Source organism: Ochotona curzoniae, unplaced genomic scaffold, assembly GCF_017591425.1.
Source record: "Ochotona curzoniae isolate NIBS_2020 unplaced genomic scaffold, NIBS_Ocur_1.0 contig_1014, whole genome shotgun sequence".
Taxonomy (NCBI): Eukaryota; Metazoa; Chordata; class Mammalia; order Lagomorpha; family Ochotonidae; genus Ochotona; species Ochotona curzoniae.
The window spans coordinates 2,119,743-2,141,619 of NW_024464920.1; the positions used below are offsets into that span (position 1 = coordinate 2,119,743).

Here is a 21,877-nt window from a genome sequence, read left to right on the forward strand (position 1 = left end):
CACAGCCCAGACCCAGTCCGCATCCTGCCAAGGGAGACGGCAACCTTGTACAGACCAGGTAGCAGCCACCAATTTGGCCCCTGTGTGCACCAGTGGGAACCATAACCCAACCAGGGCGTCCCCTTAGTTACCCAACCAGGCCTGATCTCAGCCACATATCTTACGCATGCCAGTGGTTGCTCTGACCCAGCTTGGCATAGTCCCTCTCCTGTCTTGGCTTTTGCCTTCAAATGCTGCAGCCTGGCTGGCCCACCTGGCCCCCAGTCCTAACTCACTGGCAGGTGCTGCAACCTGACCCTGCTCAGTCAGCTCCCATCCCTGGCTCATGCAAACCTAGGTGTGTCAGCCTACCCCAGCATGACCTGCATTCCAACCTGGTTACTGCACTCACCAATGTGAATTTGCTCTGCCCCCTCCAAAAGCAACTCACACACTTGCCAAGGGATGGAGGTACCCTGCCTCACCTGCCCAACACCCAGCCCTGGACCATGTGCTTACCAGCGGGAGCTATGACCCACTAGGGCAGTTTCCCAGGTTACCCAACTAGGGCCACTCCCAGACCCAGATCTCATGCATGCCAGTAGGTGCTAGGCCCTTACCCAGCATGACCTGCCCCCTCTGGTCCAGCCTTTGTATGAGCCTGTTCTAGGGTGCTCATGTGGGTGCTGCAGCCTGGACCTGTCCGCTTATTCCCAGCCTCAGCACCAGTGAGCATCGGTGAGTTCCATGGTGACAGCTAGCTGAGCCCATCACCATCCCAACTCTCAAGCTAACCAATGGGACTTGCAGTTCCATAGGGTTGGGCTCACTTATCCAACACAGAATCCACCCCTGGACCTGATCCTCTTTGCTGGTTGGCGTCATGGCCCAGTCTAATGAGACCCGTTCCCTGTTCCAGCACTCACTGTTAGGTCCTGGGATCCAGCCTGCCATACTTTCCATAGCTTGTATGTATGCAGGCATGTGGTAGTCATCAATGTTTCATTATAACAAGCCCAACCCAAGACTCCTGCATGGGCTGGTGCATCAGTGTGACCCATACAGATCTTCAGGGCTCTCCCCTTCAAACCAACAGGTCTCAGTCCCCTCGCTTTTGTGCAAGTACAGTGGCCCTGTCGTTGGGTGTCCTTCAGGATTCATTCCTCACCTACACGTTCCGTGGCCTTATTCGTGGATGTCCCTAGGCAGTAGTTCCATACCCCCAAACCCTAGACCTCACTGCCAGAAGGCCAGCGAGTGGAGCCTGGCACTGGTTTGTGCTCTGGCCTCCCACAAGGCCAGGACCCTCCCCTCACTCAGCAGCAGTAGATGGGGAGCGAGGATCCCCAGTAGGAAGCCTGTCCCAGCACAGGTTCTCCCAGCTGCAGCCCTGTCGCTGGGGGATCCAGGCAGCTGCACCACTTCTCAATGTAACCATGTTTATAAAATATGTAAAGTTTGGTACTGACCCAGGTCAGCCCACGGCTAGGTGTATGGTTCTTAAATTCACAGACGGGGGAGTCCACATGGCCCTTCCTGTAGCTGCTTATCCATACACTCCTGATGTGCTAACAGAAAACATGCTTTCCATAAATAAATGTGTAATAGTACAGTTTATTTGATTTGCTTCCCTTACAAAATGCCTCGTAGAACATTCTGGACAATTTTACGTAGAAAGGGAGAGAAATTCATGTAATTCCTTAGCAGAAACAAATGGATATCATTCTTCATTTTCCTTTAATTATAATTGATGTTTAAATTTTTAATTTTTGAAAGCTTTTTCCTGCTCATAACGTTCTAAATATAGTTACGTGTTATCATGTAGGATTTCTTTTTTTACTTGGCATATGTAGAATAAGATACACAGTTGTTGACTTTTTATGAGAGACAAGTTTTCCTTGCATAAAATCTGAGCCGACCTCTTAGACCCTCTTTGCATTACCACACAGAGCTTCTTCAGTGTTGTTTGTTGCATGTGACAAACAACCATTTTCTCGTGAGTCCTTTGGTGATGTTGTGTCTGCTTAGCAGCAGGAATACTGGGTGCAGAAGGGGATTGGCTATATAAGCAGAATTAGAATATTAGCTCTAGAAGTTGTGTTTAAGGTTCAGAATTGAACTTATGTTAGGAGTGAATTAGGAGAATATAAAAGCAGAAGAAGGGAAGGTGAGTTGATCTGGGAGGACCAAGATCTCGGGCCCCACGGTGAAGGTGGCTGCTGTGGTTTTGTGTTGGTTGCATTTTCAACAGCATACGTGGTTGGTAGCATAGTGTGGAGATTCTGCTGGTGACCGTGTGTTGATGCATTAACTTCATATTCACAATGGTGGCTGAGTGAGTTGGCATTCGTACTAACCTTACGTTGGCCATACATCAGTCATAGCGTCAGTGAATGTGTAGGTTCTAAGAGATCTGAGGCCGAGCTTTAAAATGCCTTTCTAGCTGGCGAGACCTGTTACATTTTTGATAAGTCTGTGTCCCTGCACTAAAGTAAATTGCCTTAGATTTCAAAAGTGATGATATGAGCATGGTAGAGCTCTTTTTTAGATTGTATGTTCTTCTTGGTTAATTTCCTTTTGAGAAAATGATTATTGAATGTTTTTACTTATTATTGCTCATGGCACATATTATATATCCTAGAGAATAACATTGAAAACTAAATTATCATTTTCTTCCAGTTATTGAATGTCATTATGAATTCTAGGTAGCCTTGGTTTACCCCAACAATGATCCGGTCATGTTTATGGTGGCTTTTTATGGATGTCTCCTGGCGGAAGTGATTCCAGTGCCTATAGAGGTACCTCTTACCAGAAAGGTAACATTGCTAAGTTTAAGAGTGTAGCCTGATCTGATATGACCAACATTGGGTTCCTGTTCGATTGGTTGACTCAGTCATGATGTCAGAACAGTGTGACAACTTTCTGAAGCACCCAGCTGCTCTTTCTAAACATATGAAATGTGTAAAAGTATTACTAACATTTACAAGTGTCATGCAAGTAATGTGCTTTCAGTTAAAACCATTTTTGTACTGTTATATATCATTTTGAGTGGATGTTTGGCACAGTGGTCAAGATGCTACTTGAGCTGCCTGCATCCCATGGTAGAGTGCCTGGTGTTGGGTTCCAGTTGTGCTGCTTTTTTTTATTATTATTATTATTTTAATGTTTATTGGGCAGTCAGATATACAGAGAGGAAGAGAGATAGAGAGGAAGATTTTCCATCCAATGATTCACTCTCCAAGTGACCACAACGGCCAGAGCTGAACTGATCTGAAGCCAGGAGCTGCTTCCTGGTCTCCCACACAGGTGCAGGGTCCCAAGGCTTTGGGCCATCCTCAACTGCTTTGCCAGGACACAAGCGCGGAGCTGGATGCGAAGCAGGGTCACTGGGACACGAACCAGCACACCTATGGTATCCCGGCGCGTGCAAGGCAAGGACTTTAGCCGCCAGGGTACCACGCTGGGCCCCCAGCTGTGCTTTTGAGTCTATGTCCTCATTACTAGCCACTCTGGCAGGGAGTGGATAATGGTACGTGATTCAGGGACTCAGATTCCGTTCTAGCTTCCTGGCTTAACCCTGGTCCAACTCCACCTGTTACAGGCATTTGGGTTACCAGTAAATGGACCTTGAGCGTTTGTTCGGAGGTTCTAACAGGGGAGCACAGCTCCTTGTATACCCTTGACCAAAGACCAGTCCTCCTCTAGTGGGGTTGGTCGACCGAGCGTGCAGCTTCAGGAGGGACGCACGTGGAGTGGTGAGGGAGGAGGGGGACACCCCCGTAGCCAGCCAGATCAGCCGAATCAGCCCTGGTGATCAGTGGGGTGACAGATGTCGCAGCCAGATCGCCCTCACATCTGGGTTACCAGTAAATGGGAGGTTTCCTCCCGCCACCTCCAAGTGTGTGTCTGCCTGTTGATTTTTTTAAAAAAGGTAAAAATGGACCATACTTGGCTTTTCAACAATTATTTACAAAGAGTACCTTTTTTGCCTCAGAAATTTTGTAGAGGGCTTCCTTTAACTTCATCATATAAGCTGGGTTCCCATTAAGCAAAAACTGATGTGGTGGTAATGCGTCACCACCGTTCCTACGCTCATTTGAGAATTTTTACTTTGCAGACAGCGCCACAGCTCAGTTAGCTCGTCCTCCATCTCTAAGTGCCAGCATCCCAGATGGGCACCAGTTCATGTCCTGGCTGCCTCACTTCCCGTCCATCTCCCTGTGTGTGGCTCCCTGTTTGATCTGGCTGGCTAGATGGGTGTCCCCTTCCCCCCTCACCGCTCCATGTGCGTCCCTCCTGAAAGCTGGGGAGGATGAGCCAAACTCGTGGTCCCCTGCACCCACAGGGGAGGCCTAGGTGAGGTTCCTGGCTTTGGGTCAGCTCGGCTCCTCCAGTTGTGGCCATTTGCACGAACCAGTGGACAGAGGATCTTTGTTTCTGTAGATCTGTCTTTCTAATAAGAAGAAATCTTATTTTTAAAAGCATTTTTACTTTGACAACACATCACCCTATTAAATAAAACATATATAACAGATTGCTATGTTTGAATAATTTCTCCAGGGGCTGTTTGACCCTAGTTTTCTTATGTAATCTATTACTGAGAAATTGTATAAAAAATAAATGTATGGGGCCTGGCGGCGTGGCCTAGTGGCTAAAGTCCTCGCCTTGAACTCACCAGGAGTTCAAGGGGCGCCGGTTCTGGTCCCGGCTGCTCCACTTCCCATCCAGCTCCCTGCCTGTGGCCTGGGAAAGCAGTCCAGGACGGCCCAAAGCCTTGGGACCCTGCATTCGTGTGGGAGACCCGGAAGAGGCTCCTGGCTCCTAGCTTCGGATCGGCATAGCATCGGCCGTTGCGCTCACTTGGGGAGTGAATCATCGGACGGAAATCTTCCTCTCTGTCTTTCCTCTCTGTATATCTGACTTTCCAATAAATAAATAAATCTTTAAAAAAATTTAAAAAAATAAATGTATGGTAGCAAGTATGGGTTTATAGGGAAAAATCATTTTCTGAGAGGAACGAGAAATCAGCCGACGGAGGCCAGTGTTGTCACCCAGAGCGTTGGACGGCTGGTGATGGTGTTATCCGCTAATTAAAAGGCTGCTGTGGGCCATGGCTGCTCCACTCCTGATCAGCTTCCTGCTGGTGTGCCCACGAAGGAAGCAGAACACGGGCCCAAGTTGTTGGGTCTCTGAAACCCGACTCAGTTCGAGTCCCAGACTCCTGGCTACACCTGGGCCTGGCTTCAGCCTGGCTGTTGAGGTCCTGTGGGGAGTGACTCGCTGGACATTTGAACTCTCCCTCTCTCACACTCACCTGCCCTCTCTCTCTCACACAGACAGAGACATAGATTTTCTTTCTCTGTCTGTAATAATCTCTAATAAGTAAATATATGTTTTTTAAAGATGCAACAAAATTGTCCATAATGATTATTTTTAAAGTGATATTTTAATAGATATATTTTAAACTGCTTTTTTTTTCTGGACTTAAATCTACCTGTTAAAAAATAGAATAACAAAAAGAGAATATGGATTTGGTATAAACTGTCCAATCACCTTTGTTACAAATTTGAATATTTCGTATTCATTTACCTCACCTAGCTGTGGTCTGAATTGCTCCGCTGTCTTATTGGGGGTGGGATCTAGAGTAAGGCAGCTTCACCATATTCTGTTTCATTTTCCTGAAGCCAGTGTGAAAGAGCATCATTTTTGACTTTTGAATGAAACTGTCATTTTTGGTTAATAGGATTCATTATCAACAAGGTCAGTTTGATGAATTACCTGATTTGTAAGCAGAAGTCACTGTATTGTGAAAAATATTTGGATGAGCCTACTGTCCTTGATGTCGGCGTTTGCCAGAAAACAGTGGGACTCCATGACTTAGCGTGCCAGCGTCAGGGTTCTGCCCGAGGCAGGGGCGCTCCCGCGTGCCAGCGTCAGGGTTCTGCCCGAGGCAGGGATGCTCCCGTTTGCTGCCCTGCCCTGCTCATTCTCTTCTCTCCACAGGATGCTGGAGGACAGCAGATTGGCTTCTTGCTGGGAAGCTGTGGCGTTGCCTTAGCTCTCACCAGCGAAGTTTGTCTAAAGGGACTGCCGAAGACCCAGAATGGAGAAATTGTGCAGTTTAAAGGTTAGTGTTGTTTCTAATTGAATTATCAGTACTGAGTTCTTTGGTTCACATTCTGAGTTGCAATACCTAAACTGTTACATGTTTTCTTAATTCTCACAATAGTATGAAGTGGGTTTTCCTCATTTTACAGGTGAAGAAACAGGCAGAGGTGAAGTATCTTGCCCAAAGTCACAGCTAATAAATGGCAGAGCAACAATTTGACCCCCCAAATCTGTCTGGTTCAACAGCCCACACCCTTAACCTTTATGCTGCTGTTTGGAATAAACTCCCACTCTGCATTAAAGCAAAATGCCACTTGTGGAGACAGAGGGTAGACACTAACCAGGGCACTTCCACTGCCCAATGAGCTTCCCAGTGGTCGGGGTAGCATCAAGGCCTGAACTGGCATGTGAAACGGATACTGTTGAAAGAAGGTGTGACTGTCTCAAAATTTTTTACTGAAGCTAATAAAATGGATGCAGTGTTTTATTGATTATGAAATGACTTTTAATTTAGTTGTTCGATATTTAAAATGACCGGTTCAGTGTGAACTCCGTTAGAGATAGCCTAGGCCGTTCAGTTTTTCCTTTGGGTTTCGTTTAGGATGGCCTCGGCTCAAATGGGTTGTAACAGATTCCAAGTACCTTTCAAAACCACCTAAAGACTGGCAGCCCCAGATATCACCCGCTGGCACAGAACCCGCTTACATTGAGGTAAGTCCTGGGGCTGTAAAACACGCGTTCTAGCTTTTCCTCTGCCCGCAGTTGCCATCTTAACAAAATTTAAAACTCACTTTTTGCACTTCTGGAGTTGTGGTGTTAGTTGCACTTCTGGAGTTGTGGTGTGGAGTCTTCTTGTTTTGTGAGATTTCTGTGACTTGAGACCTTCTAGCTGCTTTTAGCATAAATACACATTGGAAAGAAAGCAGCGGTGGGCGTTTGGTCCAATGATCAGGTCGTGTTGGTGATGCCCGCGTTCCGTATCCAAGCGTCTCATTTCAAATCTCAACTCAACTTTGAGTTTCAGCTTCCTGCTAAAGTGTTCTTTGAAGGCAGCAGACGATAATTCAAGTACTTGGGTCCCTATTACGTGGGAGACAATACTGAATTCTGAATTCTTGGCTTTGGTCTGGCTCAGGCCAGCTGTTGTGGATATTTGAGGAGTGATCCCCCAGTGTTTAGAAAGTGCGTGTATGTGCGCCCGCATGCGTGTGTACAAATGAAATAAAATTTAAAGTTAAAAATAGACAAGAAAATAATTGATCCTTTTTGTAAGAAAAGTCACTGAAGACTATAAAGAATGAATGCTGTGGGGCCCAGCACAGTAGCCTAGTGGCTAAAGTCCTCACCTTGACCGCCCGGGATCCCATATGGATGCCAGTTCTAATCCCGGCAGCCCCACTTCCCATCCAGCTCCCTGCTTGTGGCCTGGGAAAGCAATTGAGGACGGCCCAAAAGCCTTGGGACCCTGCATCCACGTGGGAGACCCAGAAGAGGCTCCTGGCTCCTGGCTTCGGATAGGTGCATCTCCAGCTCTTGTGGTCACTTGGGGAATAAATCAGCAGACAGCGATCTTCCTCTCTGTATATCTGACTTTCTAATAAAAACAAATGTTAAAAGAAAAAAATGAATGAATGAATAAGTGCTGTGGTGGTGATGAGATGATGGGGTTCTGTTGGATGCAAGGATGACTTTTTTTCTAAAATTGATTGATTTTTATTAGAAAGGCAGAATTACAAAGAGGAGTGAGAGATCTTCCAACCACTGATTCTGCTCACTAAATGGCAGCTGGGTTGTCCAAAGCCGGGAGCTTCTTCCACTCTTTCCTCAAGGCTGCAGGAGCCCAAAGGCTTGGGGCCGCCCTCTGCTGCTTTCCGAGGCCATTAACAGGGAGCTGGATCAGAAGTAGAGCCGCCAGGGCTCAAACCAGTGTCCACATGGGATGCCACTGTTGTTGGCAGAGGCTTAACATGCTACTCCACAGACATCCAAGTATGTTTAAAACACAAATGCACGACCAGTTACACCACCAAACAGCCCAGACGTTCCTGGCTGATGAGTGACTTCTATCATCCTTCACCCGTTGCTGCCCGGCTTCCTGGGCTGCGCTCTCAGTTCTGCAATGAACGTGAGCAGCAGGGATCCAGCAACTGCGGGCGGGAAAGACGGGGGAGGAAAGAATCGTGTCTGTACTGAACTTGTTATTATACCCTAAACAATGCAGTAAAGCAGCCGTTTAGGTGGCACTTACACCATGCTAGGTGACTTACATACCACCCAGAGGCGACTCCTCTGGGAAGGTGTGCATAGGCTGTAGGCTCTCACTTCACACCAGGCACGTAGACGGCGTGGGCTTTGGCATCACACGACCGCTTCCCCGTGCTGCCAGGGACACCTGGAGCTGGTGCTGGGCTCCTCCATACGCAGCTGCAGTCATTGTTGTAACACTCTAGCAGCCCCTGCATGCTGATGACCGGTCAGACAGCTCTGTAGACGTCGGGTTTGCGATCTGAGTGCCTGCTCTCAAGTTTCACGTCAGTGCATATTTAGCATGTTCAATTCAGTCGGCTGCAATGGCCTATCTGGATTTTGGTTGCGGGCCTATTTGAAATAGGCCGTTTTACCATGTTTTAATGTTTTTGTTTTTCTCCTAGTATAAAACAAGCAAAGAAGGGAGTGTGATGGGAGTCACAGTGTCCCGGCTTGCCATGCTGTCTCACTGCCAAGCTCTGTCCCAGGCCTGCAATTATTCTGAAGGTCAGACCCCATGCCATGACTGCCCGCATTGTTCGCTGCAGAGCTCTGTGGCCGGGAGCACAATGCTCTCTGATTGAATTGTATTTAACGACCCAATTCAGAGTGAAATCTTGGAAGACACATTCTTGGCTCACTTTTGTTTTCTTCTTTTTCACAAATATGCTGTATTGTGAAGGAACTGAAAATCTGGGGAAACTAAGTATGTAAGGCACGGTTTGTAAGAAAACAGAAATAGAAAACCTTGGTGAAAATCATGTTCTTATTATTGGTAGAATTTAGATATTTGCATCTGTGTGTGTGTGTGTGTGTGTGTATATATAATATATGCCTATACATTTGAGGTCAAAGAAACTTAACCACAAAAAAATGTACATTAAAGACACAGAATATAGTAGTATTTATTCTTGAATTTGTGTTTATGCATTTGGCAAGCAGCTGTTTGTCTTGCAGTGTTCTCTGTCATGTTTCTGCAATGTTTATTTTTTTAATTTACAGTGAAACAAATTAATATGGGTTCTTCATAGAACAGCTTTCTGAACTGGTAAAAATGTATAAATATATATATACAGCAAAAGCAATTAAAATGCCTCAAAATTGGAACTCATTAGATTATAGCGCATACATGCAATGGATTATACCTTATGGTGTAAAATTCCTCTTGAGTATTATAGTTATGGGGAGTTTTTAAACTACATCATTAAATGGGAGAAAATTGGATATAGAGTGGTATATACAAATCTCATATCTAAATATGGACATATATCTAGAAGTACATGCTATAAATACATCAACATTTTTGTTCACTTGTTTGTGAAACATTCAAGCTCTAACATAAACAAGGACTCGGGGTAACACTAGGAAAGCAGAAACTCCTGGAGGAAGTTACAAATGATGGAGCGTCCCTGCTGTTGACCACGCCGCCCCGTGGTCAGACCCTCCAGCTCCCAGAAGACCCCAGGGACTTCAAGTCTTCTCCTTAAAAGCACAAAATCAGTTGTTGAATTAAGAGAATGGGAGCAATTTTCTGTGTTACACTAAAGATGATTTCCTCTTGTTTGTCCCCACCCACCCCTTACTCCCCTGTTTTAGGAGAGACAGTTGTGAATGTTCTGGACTTCAAGAAAGATGCGGGACTGTGGCATGGCATGTTTGCGGTGAGTGACTCAGAATTAGGACCTTAAGTGTAAATTGTACTTTAGATGAAGGCTGGGGCCCAGCAGGTTAGCCTTGCACACACCAAGATCCCATATGGTGCCAGTTCGTGTCCCGGCTTCCCCACTTCCCATCCAGCTCCCTGCCTGTGGCCTGGGAGAGCAGTCAAGGACGACCCAAAGCCTTGGGACCCTGCACCTGTGTGGGAGACCCCAAAGAAGCTCCTGGCTCCTGGCTTTCGATCAGTTCAGCTCTGGGCATCGCAGCCACTTGGGGAGTAAACCAGAGAATGGACAATGTTTTTCTCTGTAAATCTGATTTTCCAGTTTAATCAAATTAAGGCTGGCATAATATGTAACTAGAACATGTCTTAGGGCTTACTTGAAATATAAGCTCCTGAAAGATCAGTCTTTGCAGAGGACACCCAGCTTCCAGCAGAACATGAGTGACTGCCTCGCACGGGCTGCATTCTGAGCTAAACAAGAGGAGCAGGTAGCATTCTTCGGGTGTTAGAGAAAGGTGATCCTTCCAGCTCTGAGCATCAAGGCAGCTTGTTTTTAAAGATTTATTTATTTTTATTACAAAGTCAGATATACAGAGAGGAGGAAGAGAGACAGAGAGGAAGATCTTCCGTCCGATGATTCACTCCCCAAGTGACCACAAAAGCCAATTCAAAGCCAGGAGCCATGTCTCCCACACGGGTGCAGGGTCCCAAAGCTTTGGGCCGTCCTCGACTGCTTTCCCAGGCCACAAGCAGGGAGCTGGATGGGAAGTGGAGCTGCCGGTATTAGAACCGGCGCCCATATGGGATCCTGGCGCGTTCAAGGCGAGGACTTTAGCCACTAGGCCATGCCACTGGGCCCATCGAGGCAGTTTTTACGGAAGAGGTAACAAATGGGTTGGACTTTGAAAAAAAACAAATGGACCCTACTTGATAGCATAGTAAATTAGGCTGCAGTCTGTGGTGCCAGTTCAGGTCCAGGCTGCTCCACTTCCAGCGCAGTTCCCTGCCAGTGTGCCTGGGAAAGCAACACAATAACTCCATCCTTGGGCCATTGCAGCCACCCTGGAGACCCCAAAGAAGCTCCCGATTCCTGACTTTCGGACTGGTCCAACTCTGACTGCTGCAGCAATTTGGGAAATAAACCAGTGAATGGGAGATTCTTGTTCCTATTCTCTCTCTCTCTCTCTTTCTTCCTTCCCCCTCCTCTTAACTCTATTTTTCAAATAAATAAAAATAGGAGCTGGTGCAGTGGCATAACAGGTTAATCCTCCACCTGCAGCACTGACATCCCACATGAGCAGTGGTTTGAGTCCCAGCAGCTCTACTTTGGATCCACCTCCCTGTTTATGGCCTTGGAAAGCAACAGAGAATGACCAGGCCCTTGGACCTGTGTATTCAGGTGGCAGACCCAGAAGCAGCTCTGGCATCTCAGCTTCAAACCAACCCATCTTTGGCTGTAACAGCCACCTGGGGAGTAAAGCAGTGGATTGGAAAATCTCTCTCTGACTTCCCCCATCCTGTAATTCTGACTTTCAAGTAACATAAATCTTTAAAAAAACTAAATAAATAAAAATAAATCTTAAAGCTGGATCAGGTTTAGCCACATTGTTGGAAGGGAAGGGTTAAGTGGGAACATTTCATGTGGAAAAGCTCCCATGTGTGGCATACCCTTTAAGAGGGCCGTCCTCGACTGCTTTCCCGGGCCACGAGCGGGGAGCGGGATGGGAAGCTGGGGCCTCCGGGATTAGAACCGGCGCCCACATGGGATCCCAGCGGGTGCACGGCAAAGATTTTAGTCACAAATCTACTGCCCCGAGCCTCTTTTCTGGCCCATTTTGATCAGGAATTTGAAACTTCCGGTGTGAGTGTTAAGGAAAGTGAATGCAGGAGGGGTGTGGGAAAGCACGTTGGCCATGAGAGCTTGAAACCTGAGGGAGGAAGGACACTGCGTTCTGTGGACATCTTTGTTTCTATGAGCCTCTTACCTGGTGAAGAAAATGGCCAATCTAAATACCAGAGCGTGGCTGCCCTGCGACACCGCTTCTGTCTGGAAAAGAAGATCTGGCTGTTCTTGGTTGGGTGGCAAGGAAATGCTAAGTTACAACTCCCTTCAGCTTTATCTATCAAGGCAAAACAGCACCTCCATTAAGAAATAAGAATTTTGGGCCCGGTGCTGTGGCCTAGCGGCTAAAGTCTTCTCCTTGAACGTCCCGTGATCCCATGTGGGTGCTCGTTCTAATCCCGGCAGCCCCGTTTCCCATCCAGCTCCCTGCTTGTGGCCTGGGAGACCTGTCAAGGATGGGCCAAAGCTTTGGGACTCTGCATCCACATGGGAGACCTGGAAGAAACTCCTGGCTCCTGACTTCGGATCAGCTCAGCTCTGGGCAATGACAGCCACTTGGGGAGTTAACAAGTGGTCAGAAGGTCATTCTCTCTGTCTTTCCGCCTCTCTGTAAATCTTTCTGATAAAAATAAATAGGTAAATCTTCAAAAACAATCTTTCTGCTTGTACCTGTAACTCTGCTTCCAAACAAATAAGTACATACATCTTGTAAAAAATCAGTTCAAGTGCGAGTGTGACTTAGGTGTTCATTATCTCTGTTCCTTTGCCTTCCAGAATGTGATGAATAAGATGCATACAATTAGCGTGCCCTACTCTGTTATGAAGACCTGTCCTCTCTCCTGGGTTCAAAGAGTACACGCTCATAAAGGTAACACGTGCAGCTCCTCAGCCTCAGTTATGTGATTGAATCAGCACGTCCAGCATGTTCTAGTCTCCCTTCTAGAGGCACATTTGTGTGGCTTCGTGACTTAGGTTTAGAGTCCAGTTGCTGTTGAATTAAGAAGTATGCTGACTTTTTCATCTCACTGATACCCTTCCGAATTGGGATGGTTCTCCCACTCCTGGCCCCAGAACGGGGCTAGTGAGAGCTCTGCTGAGCAGAGTCGTCTTGGCCAGGCTACTGTGGCTGGCCCGGAGGTCGCAGCGAGCAATTATGTGTCCAGTCGGTGGTCTAAATGCAGGACTGTCTGCTTGCAAGTGGTTGGCACAGTCTTTTTTTTTATTTTCCCTAAGTGAAAATAAACAAATAAGCCAAAATATCTGGTGTTGTATATATAGTGGACTTTCATAGTGAGTGGAATACATGCCAAGTTGAGCGTGTGAGTGGGTATTAACTGTGTCTTTGTTGACTCTAGCCAAGGTAGCTTTGGTCAAGTGCCGGGACTTGCACTGGGCCATGATGGCCCATCGGGACCAGAGAGACGTGAGCCTGGGCTCCCTGCGGATGCTGATTGTGACCGACGGAGCGAATCCCTGTGAGTGCCCGTTCCCTCCTGCAGCCAGCGCGACTTCTCACCGTGTTTTACTATCCTCTTGTATGCTTCCTTAGAAAAACATTTTTATTGTGATGTAATTCATGTACCATAAAATTCACCCATTTATACTGTATAATTCACTGTTTATTGCTGTTTCCAGATATGTAACTTCCACCACAACTAAATTTAGAACATTTTCATTACTCCAAAACCAAACTACCTGCTTATTATCCGTCCTTCATTTCCTCCCAACGCTACTCGCCACTGTTGTACCCTTGGTGTCTGTGCATTTGTCTGATCTAGACACTAGAAATGCAGCCTTCTGTATGTAGTCTCTTGTAGTGGGCTCTTTCGCCCACTCTAGTTGTCTGTTTATTTCCTTTTAATTATTTATTTATTTGCAGGAGTTAGGAAATGATGTCCCTTCACTGGTTAGCTTGTCAGATGGCTGCAGTGGGCGGGCTCTGCCTTCACCCTGGTCCCCATGTGGGTGGCAGGTCTCATCATGCAGGCTGCATTGGCATATGCAGCGCCCTTCCTCACTGCAGTCTAGTATTCTCTTTTTTTCTTCTGTTTTTATTTTTAAAGTTTATGTTTTTGTTGGAAAGGAAGGCAGATCTGCAGAGAGGAGGAGGTAGAGAAGGATCTTCTAGCCTCTGGTTCACTCCCCAAGTGGCTGCAGTAGATGAATCTGACCCCATCTCAAGGCAGAACCAGGAGGCTCTTCCGGGTCTCCCACGCAGGTGCAGGGTCCCAAGGCTTTGGGCCGTCTTCTACTAGTGGAGCAGCTGGGACATGAACCAGCGCCCACATGGGATCCTGGTGCATGCAAGGCAAGGAATTTGGCCACTAGGCTACTGCGCTGGGCCTGTCAGTCTAGTGTTTTTAAGGTCTACCCAAGTTTTTGCAAATGTCAGTAATTTTTCCTTTTTATTGGCAAATGATGCTCCATTTATGGCTATATCACATCTTACTTATCCTTTCATCTCCTGATGAGTCTGTAAGCTTTTTAAACCATTTCCTCTTGCTCATGCGTGTATATCCTTTTTCTGTCTCATAACCATGGATATTCCTTACATAAAAGGAACAGTGAGAAAGTGATTTGATATAAGCAAGAGGACTTTATTTAAATTCTCCCCAGAGGCACATCAAAGGAATGTGCACAAACGTTAGGCATGTTGCTGTTTTACCTTCTTCTGCCTGATCCTGCCGATGGAAGGACCGGGCGAAGCGCTGCCTGCTGAGCTCTTCATTTAGTCAGCAGTCACGTTGTTCATCCTGGTTTAATGCATATACATGAGACAGACCTCAACAAGGGAAAAAATGGAGGTGGGCAGTGCCATGGCCCAGTGGCCAGATCCTCGCCCTGCATGCCCTGACAGCTGGTTCATAGCCCAGTTGCTCCGCTTCCCTTCCACAGCTCTGCTTGTGGCCTGGGAAAGCAGTGGAGGATGGCCCAAAGCCTTGGGACCCCGCACCCACACAGGAGACCCGGAGGAAGCTCCAGGCTCCTGGCTTCGGCTCATCTCAGCTCCAGCCAATGTGGCCACTTAGGATGTTAACCAGCAAATGAAAAATGTTTCTGTCTCTCCTCTCTATCTGCCTTTCCAAAAAAAAATAAATAAATAAAAATAATAATAATTACATGTTTTTTTAAAAATATGATAAAAAAAACACCCAAAATCTGAAAAATATATAAATATTGAGGAATAGGAATGTCAGAGATTTGCAATCAGGCGGCTCAGTCCAGATGTATAGCAAGGTATACTGTGATCAAAAACCTGACACGGGTGTGGGCATATGCACATGCTCCCTTTCAAAGAAAAAGAAGTAAGTGACAAATTTATTTTAAAAATTTAAAAGACATGAAAAACAGCACACAGGAGACAGAGCTAGGCCAGTGCTGGCCTGCGCTGCCTGCAATAATTACTGCAGGAGGAACGCTGCATGCCAAGTGGCTGCCGCTTCTCTCCAGTTCTCTCTGTGATTGATTTACTGCTCTGGCAGGAGTCGTAGTTTTCCAGGTTATTACCTTAAAAATCATCAGTGACCTTGCATGGGTTGGGTGGACACTAACTTTACCTTGAAATGTGTCAAACTCATGAATATTTGTTCACTTCTTTTTAAATATGTCTTTACAAGACAATTGGTATGAGACCTATTATTACTGTTACTGTTATTATAAAGGCAGACCTACAGAGAGAAGCGGGAGAGATCATCTACCCGCTGTTTCACTCCCCACATGGCCACAGTGGCCAGAGCTGAGCCCATTTGGAGCCAGGAGCCAGGAGGCTCTTCCAGGTCTCCCACACGGGTGCAGGGTCCCAAGGCTTTGGGCCATCCTTAACTGCTTTCCCAGGCCACAAGCAGGGAGCTGGAGGGAAGTGGAGCAGCCGGGATATGAACGAGTGCCCACATGGGATGCTGGTGTTTGAAGGTGGAGGATTAGCCTATTGAGCCACAGTGCCGGCCCCAAATCAAATATTTCTATGAAATTGATGATATACACAGTGAGTCCTCTTGAGAATTGGGGACATGTCAGCTTTCCACTCCTCTTCCGTCTCCTGCAGTATGGAGGTCAGCATTTCTGTAAAGATAATCTGTTTTACCTGCTTAGGGTCGGTTTCATCCTGTGATGCCTTCCTGAGTCTGTTCCAAAGCCATGGACTGAAACCTGAAGCCATCTGTCCGTGTGCGACGTCCGCTGAAGCCATGACTGTGGCAATCCGCAGGTATTGTGCAGGGTGCCAAATGCTCCTGAGGTGTTGATGGCTTGGATGAAATAGGCAGTATGTGCCAGATGAAGACAGAAAGGTGCCAGCTAGCTTTCTCCTTTAGAAGCTACACGTGAAAAGTACTTTGTAAAAGTGGTTTGAAGTATCTCATGTCTTTTCCCCACACTTGCCCAAATTGTTTCTGGTAAATTGAAAATTCATTCTCATCTCGTATCTGTGAGTTAGGTCTTTTTCTGTGTGATTCTTCTCTTGGGATTCTTCAGTTAGCAGCCTCGCTTGGGGATGGACTCCTTGATGGTGCCCTGAGTTTGGAAGATCGGCTTCTCATATTCCCAGGAACCGTGTAGTTGAACAGCTAGTTGAAATGTACTGTAGCCACCTGGTTAACACATGATTATGTTTTATTTATTCAGACTTACTAATGTGATAGATTTTGGTAGGAAAAGGCAATGTTCCTTGGTTTCTTTCATATTCGTGTTTTCCCTTGGCATCATTTATCTTGTCAGAGTTCACGGGTTCGTTTTCTTTTCAGGCCTGGGGTGCCTGGGGCTCCGTTGCCAGGAAGAGCCATTCTGTCGATGAACGGGTTGAGCTATGGAGTAATACGGGTCAATACTGAAGATAAGAACTCAGCCCTGACAGTCCAGGACGTGGGACATGTCATGCCCGGCGGTGAGTTGGAGGAAGACCCTTGGAGAGGGAAAAACCCAGCAACAGCAGAGGTCAGAAGCCAGGACTCTCCCCTTCAGTGCCTGGCCACGGGGTTAGTGGTTATGGCATGGCCGTCTTCCAGGGAAACTCAAACTGTGTGAGTTCCCAGTTGTGAATGTTTCATTTGCACTTCTACACCTGGAAACTGGCCCTGAGACGTGGTGGAGTTACCTTGTTTTCATTGTAATACACCGTCAGGCCTGGCGGAAAGCAACACTCAGAGTTTATGCTTCATCGTACTAGGAGTAGCTCCTACCTTGTCTAAACTGTCTTCATGGACCTTGAAGTAATTTTAAATCTGATATTGTCTCTAAAACTTTAAATTTTGAATATGTCTGTGTGTAGCATGTTATGTTTAGTATTGCTATTTGGCATTCTTAATGCTGCTCAGTCAGTGTAACCCACACCTGGGCTGCCTGGACTAAGCTGTTCTGTTTTGGTTCTGTTTCATTGGTTAAGCTGTTATTTTCTAACTATTTTCTGGAGTCTGTTCCTTATCTGGATTTTCTGTATTTTAGGGATGATGTGTATTGTGAAACCGGATGGACCGCCCCATCTCTGCAAGACAGACGAAATTGGAGAAATTTGTGTTAGCTCCAGGACCGGGGGAATGATGTACTTTGGGCTTGCCGGTGTGACAAAAAATACATTTGAGGTACAACATGTTAACATTTTACAGGGAGAGCATCTGGTGAGATCAGGGTGTCACAGAACACCTGCCGGCAGACGGGAGGTAGCATACATAATGTAATGCTTGAAAGTGCACTTGCTTTATAGCTAGACTTCGCAAGTTCAAATCTTGATTCTGCCACTCACTAGTTAACCTGGAACGGGTTCTTAATCTCTCAGTGCCTCAATTTCCCTATCTTTAAAATGTGAGTAATACAGTAGTTCCTCTTTGTTCAGGATACCTGTTATCCTAAAACTGCCGACAGCACCAGACCCTATAATTTCGGCCTTTTCCGTATTAACAAGCATTTATCAAAGGGACTGTAACTTTTGCAGTGTCGGCTGCAGCATTAACGCTAGCATTCTTTTTTATATTAATATAAGCATCTAAAAACAATGCAAAGGGTAAGCAACAGATTGTAAATTTTATCAATTAGAGGAAGTGCAATTTCTAAGTTCGTTATTCATGTGGTGTTAGCCTTTCAACAAGCCTGTATTACTGTTGCAATTTTTTAATTTAAGATATTCTAAGAATCAAACATTTTTCTGAGGAAAAAAAAAATCACAGTTTTTTATTTCTCTTCCTTTTTTTCTTTTAGGTGATTCCGGTAAATTCTGCAGGCTCTCCTGTTGGGGACATGCCTTTCATCCGGTCAGGGTTGCTTGGTTTTGTCGGACCAGTAAGTGATGCTTTCATAACAATTTTGGTACATCTAATCCAAACATTCAAACTTCAGTTACCAGAACAGAACAAACTCTGATTAGTCCAGATATGTTACAGGACCACTTCTATTTAGAGCTGTTCCTATAAGAATGAATTCAGTGATTCTATTTACCCAAGTTCATTTGATGCTTTCAAATTAAGACCTTTTTTGTTTTTTTAAGATTTATTTATTTTTATTGGAAAGATAGATCTACAGAAAGAAGGAGAAACAGAAAGAAGAATCTTCCATTCGCTAGCTCATTCCCAAAGTGGCTGCAATGGCTGGAACTGAGCTGATCTGAAGCCAGGAGCCAGAAGTCAGGAGCTTCTTCTGGGTCTCCCAAATGGGTGCAGGGTCCCAAGGCTTTGGGTCATCCTCCACTGCCTTCCCAGGTCACACAGGCAGGGAGCTGGATGGGAATCGGAGCAGCCAGGACAAAAACCAGATGATGATGCTTACAAGTGGAGGATTAGCCAGCAGAGCTATCATGCTGGTCCAAATTAAAGCTTTTGTATTTTCACTATCCTCACTACCTTTTTTTAGTTGATTACCATGTTGCTGCACATTAGAATGATGGGGAAAAATCCCCTTCAGTAACAAAGGAAAACTGTAATACTTAATGCAAAAAGTATTTTCAAATAAAATAACCACACTACATCAAATGTTATGATAAATTCCCACTCTCACAAAGATTGATTTAGCAGCTGCCATGGTGGCTTAGCTGGTTAATCCTCTACCACCAAGGCCCAGCATTCCAAGGGGCACCAGTTTGGTCCTGGCAGCTCCACTTCCCATCCAGCTCCCTGCTTGTGGCCTGGGAAAACAGTAAAGGACGACCCAAAGCTTTGGGACCCTGAGCCTAGATGGAGTTTCTGGCTCCTGGCTTTGGATCGGCTCAGCTCTTTCCGTTTCAGCTATTTGGTGAATAAACCTAGTGAATGGATATTTCTCTCTGTCTCTTCTCTTTGTAAATTTTTTTTCCCAATACAAATAAAGAAATCTAAAATTAAAAAAAAAACCCTCATTTCTTTGAAAGTTGATGAAGGAAGACAGATAAGGTAGAGAGACAGAAGGTTTTCGCATCTGCTCGTTCACTCCTTAGGTGGCTACCAAAGCCCAAGCCGGGCCTGCATGGTGGGACCGAAATCTCAGCACTTCGGCCATCCTCTGCTTCCTTCCCAGGTGTATTACCAGGAAGCTAGATAGGAACCAAAGTGTTGGGATTCCAACAGACACTCTACTACGAAATGCCAGGAATGCAAGCAATAGCTTAACCCACTGTGTCCCAGCACTGACCTCCATGGGTTGCTTTAGTGAAAACAATCTTTTTCAGCAAATAGCTTTGAGTTTAAAGAGACATAGGGGGGCCCGGCGCGGTGGCGCAATTGGTTAAAGTCCTCGCCTTGCACGCCCGGGATCCCATATGGGCGCCGGTTCTAATCCCGGCAGCCCCACTTCCCTTCCAGCTCCCTGCCTGTGGCCTGGGAAAGCAGTCGAGGACGGCCCAAAGCTTTGGGAGCCTGCACCCGCGTGGGAGACCCGGAAGAGGCTCCTGGCTTCGGATCGGCATAGTATCGGCCCGTTGCGCTCACTTGGGGAGTGAATCATCGGACGGAAGATCTTCCTCTCTGTCTCTCCTCTCTGTATATCCGCCTTTCCAATGAAAAAATAATAAAAATAAATCTTTAAAAAAAAAAAAAAAAGAGACATAGGGACACCATTGTGGTGCTGCCTGCAGTGCTGTTCTACCATACTGAAGCACCTCTTGGAGTCCCCCCCCCCCCAGGGACTGCGGTGGATGAGAAAAGTTAGTTACCTGCAGATAGGTCTAGAAGCTTACTTACACTCCGGTGTTTTTAGGGGCTGCTAGTTCCCTGGCCCTCTACTGTCTCATTCTAAAAGAATGGCTCCTATGGTGTTGCTTAGACCTGTCCTTATTAGCCTATTTCTAATAGTGCCGAAAGCAAACACCATTTCCTTGTAAACTCAGTCGTTCTTGTTTTAAACCCATTTTAATCTCCTGTTTTAGTGGTAAATGAATTAACATTTTTCTCTGCACGAGTAGGTGCAGAAGATGACCTAATACATAATTGTGCAATGATTCATTTGTTTTATTTATTTTATTTGAAAGGCAGAGTTACAGAGTGAGAGGGAGAGTCCGAGATCTTCCCTCTGCCAGTTTATTCCCCTCATGGCCATAACAGCTGGGGCTTTGCCAGGACAGAGCCAGGAATCAGGAGCCTCAAACGTTTCTCCCTCGTGGGGCCAGGGGCCCAGGAGCTTGGGGCATCCTTCACTTCTTTGCCAGGTGCGGTAACAGGGAGCTGGATCAGAAATGGAGCAGCAGGTCTCGAAGTAGTGTCCAAATAGGGTGCCAGCGTAACAGCTCTTCTACCACAACCCCAGCACCCCATTACAATCTAAGATCCCGCTGACTCTAAGGTGTTGCTGACTTACAAAATGTCTAGACATGACATCCCTTTCTCTAAGATCCGTAAGATAATGGCATTGCTATCTTACATTTTCTACAAGGCTTACTTGTAGGCAGGAAGTTTAAAAATACCTGTGTTACTATCTAAACCCTAGAAGTCAAGATAAATCACCGTTACCTTTCAGGGTAGTTTGGTGTTCGTGGTTGGGAAAATGGATGGATTGCTGATGGTCAGCGGTCGGAGGCATAATGCTGATGACATCGTTGCAACTGGATTGGCAGTGGAATCAATGAAGACTGTTTACAGAGGAAGGTGAGTAGTGCAGGCTTCCACGTCAGCACCTCTTCCCAAGGCGATTCCCTTGCCTGGTGACGGGCCTGCCTTAAATGTTCCTGAGCATCTGGTTCTCTGACTGTAGTTAAGACAGTAAAGCATGACGACATCTTGCTTGTCAGATTTTAATTACTACTCTTGGTTGAATCCCAAGAACTAAGGACAGTTTCCAAATTCCAGATTTATCTAGTTAGGGAGAATTATAAATACATGCAGCTTAATACATTTCTTTAGTACAGAAATCATGATGACAGGTTAAAGGGGATAGGTCGCCACGCCATAAGAGTTTATATTAGTTATTCTCTTACTTATTTTAAACTAAATTATTGCATTATTTTATTGTGGAGGTTGACATAGCATTTCGGTGCTAATTTCAAATTCCCAAAGACAAAGTATTGTTAGATACCTTATTCCCTTGCAAAGGAGAGTGCTTGCTACATATTTAGGAAGTTAGTCTTAGCAGTTTAGAACCATGGATTATACCTTCAAACCAACCTTGGTGTCCCTTTTGTTCTTTAAAAAGTAAGAAAAATTGATGAAACCAAAAAATGACCATTTCCTAAAGTGTGGCTGTTGTAACAGTGTGGCCTCCTGAAATGCGAACTCCTTGGCACTATAGATCTTCTGACCTCAGCTGCACTTGCACCCCAAGCTCTCAGCACCTTGTAACAGAGTAGATGTTCATAAATGTGTGTATGTGGAAAGAACAAGGCAAGGCAGACGGCTGTGCTAGCATATTCCACCCTCCAGTGGCTTTTCATTCTTTTTGCTTTCCTTCACTGGGTGCCAAATATATGCCACTGTTCTAGATGCTCTGGCCGCCACGGTAAACAAAACACATCAGTCTCTGCCCTTGCGAAGCTGGCATTCTCATTGTGGAACAGTGACCAGATGAGCAGGGAAACGGCACCATGTGACCAGGCACCAAGTGCTGTGTAGCAGAAATGTGGGTGGGGGTGCGGTTGTCGGTTTACAGCA

At 45.9% G+C, this 21,877-nt stretch overlaps 1 protein-coding gene across 2 annotated transcripts in view; it reads left to right on the forward strand.

The window, feature by feature from the left end:
• DIP2B (disco interacting protein 2 homolog B) overlaps nt 1-21,877 on the forward strand; it is a 204,593-nt gene that overhangs the window by 143,393 nt on the left and 39,323 nt on the right. For both annotated transcript variants that reach the window (XM_040979021.1, XM_040979013.1), the window contains exons 10-21: nt 2,685-2,795; nt 5,983-6,106; nt 6,689-6,798; nt 8,739-8,841; nt 9,931-9,995; nt 12,615-12,708; nt 13,196-13,315; nt 15,933-16,047; nt 16,583-16,722; nt 17,280-17,416; nt 18,030-18,110; nt 20,751-20,878. In XM_040979021.1, coding sequence (XP_040834955.1) covers nt 2,685-2,795; nt 5,983-6,106; nt 6,689-6,798; nt 8,739-8,841; nt 9,931-9,995; nt 12,615-12,708; nt 13,196-13,315; nt 15,933-16,047; nt 16,583-16,722; nt 17,280-17,416; nt 18,030-18,110; nt 20,751-20,878 — 1,328 coding nt within the window. The remainder of the gene's footprint in view (nt 1-2,684; nt 2,796-5,982; nt 6,107-6,688; nt 6,799-8,738; nt 8,842-9,930; nt 9,996-12,614; nt 12,709-13,195; nt 13,316-15,932; nt 16,048-16,582; nt 16,723-17,279; nt 17,417-18,029; nt 18,111-20,750; nt 20,879-21,877) is intronic.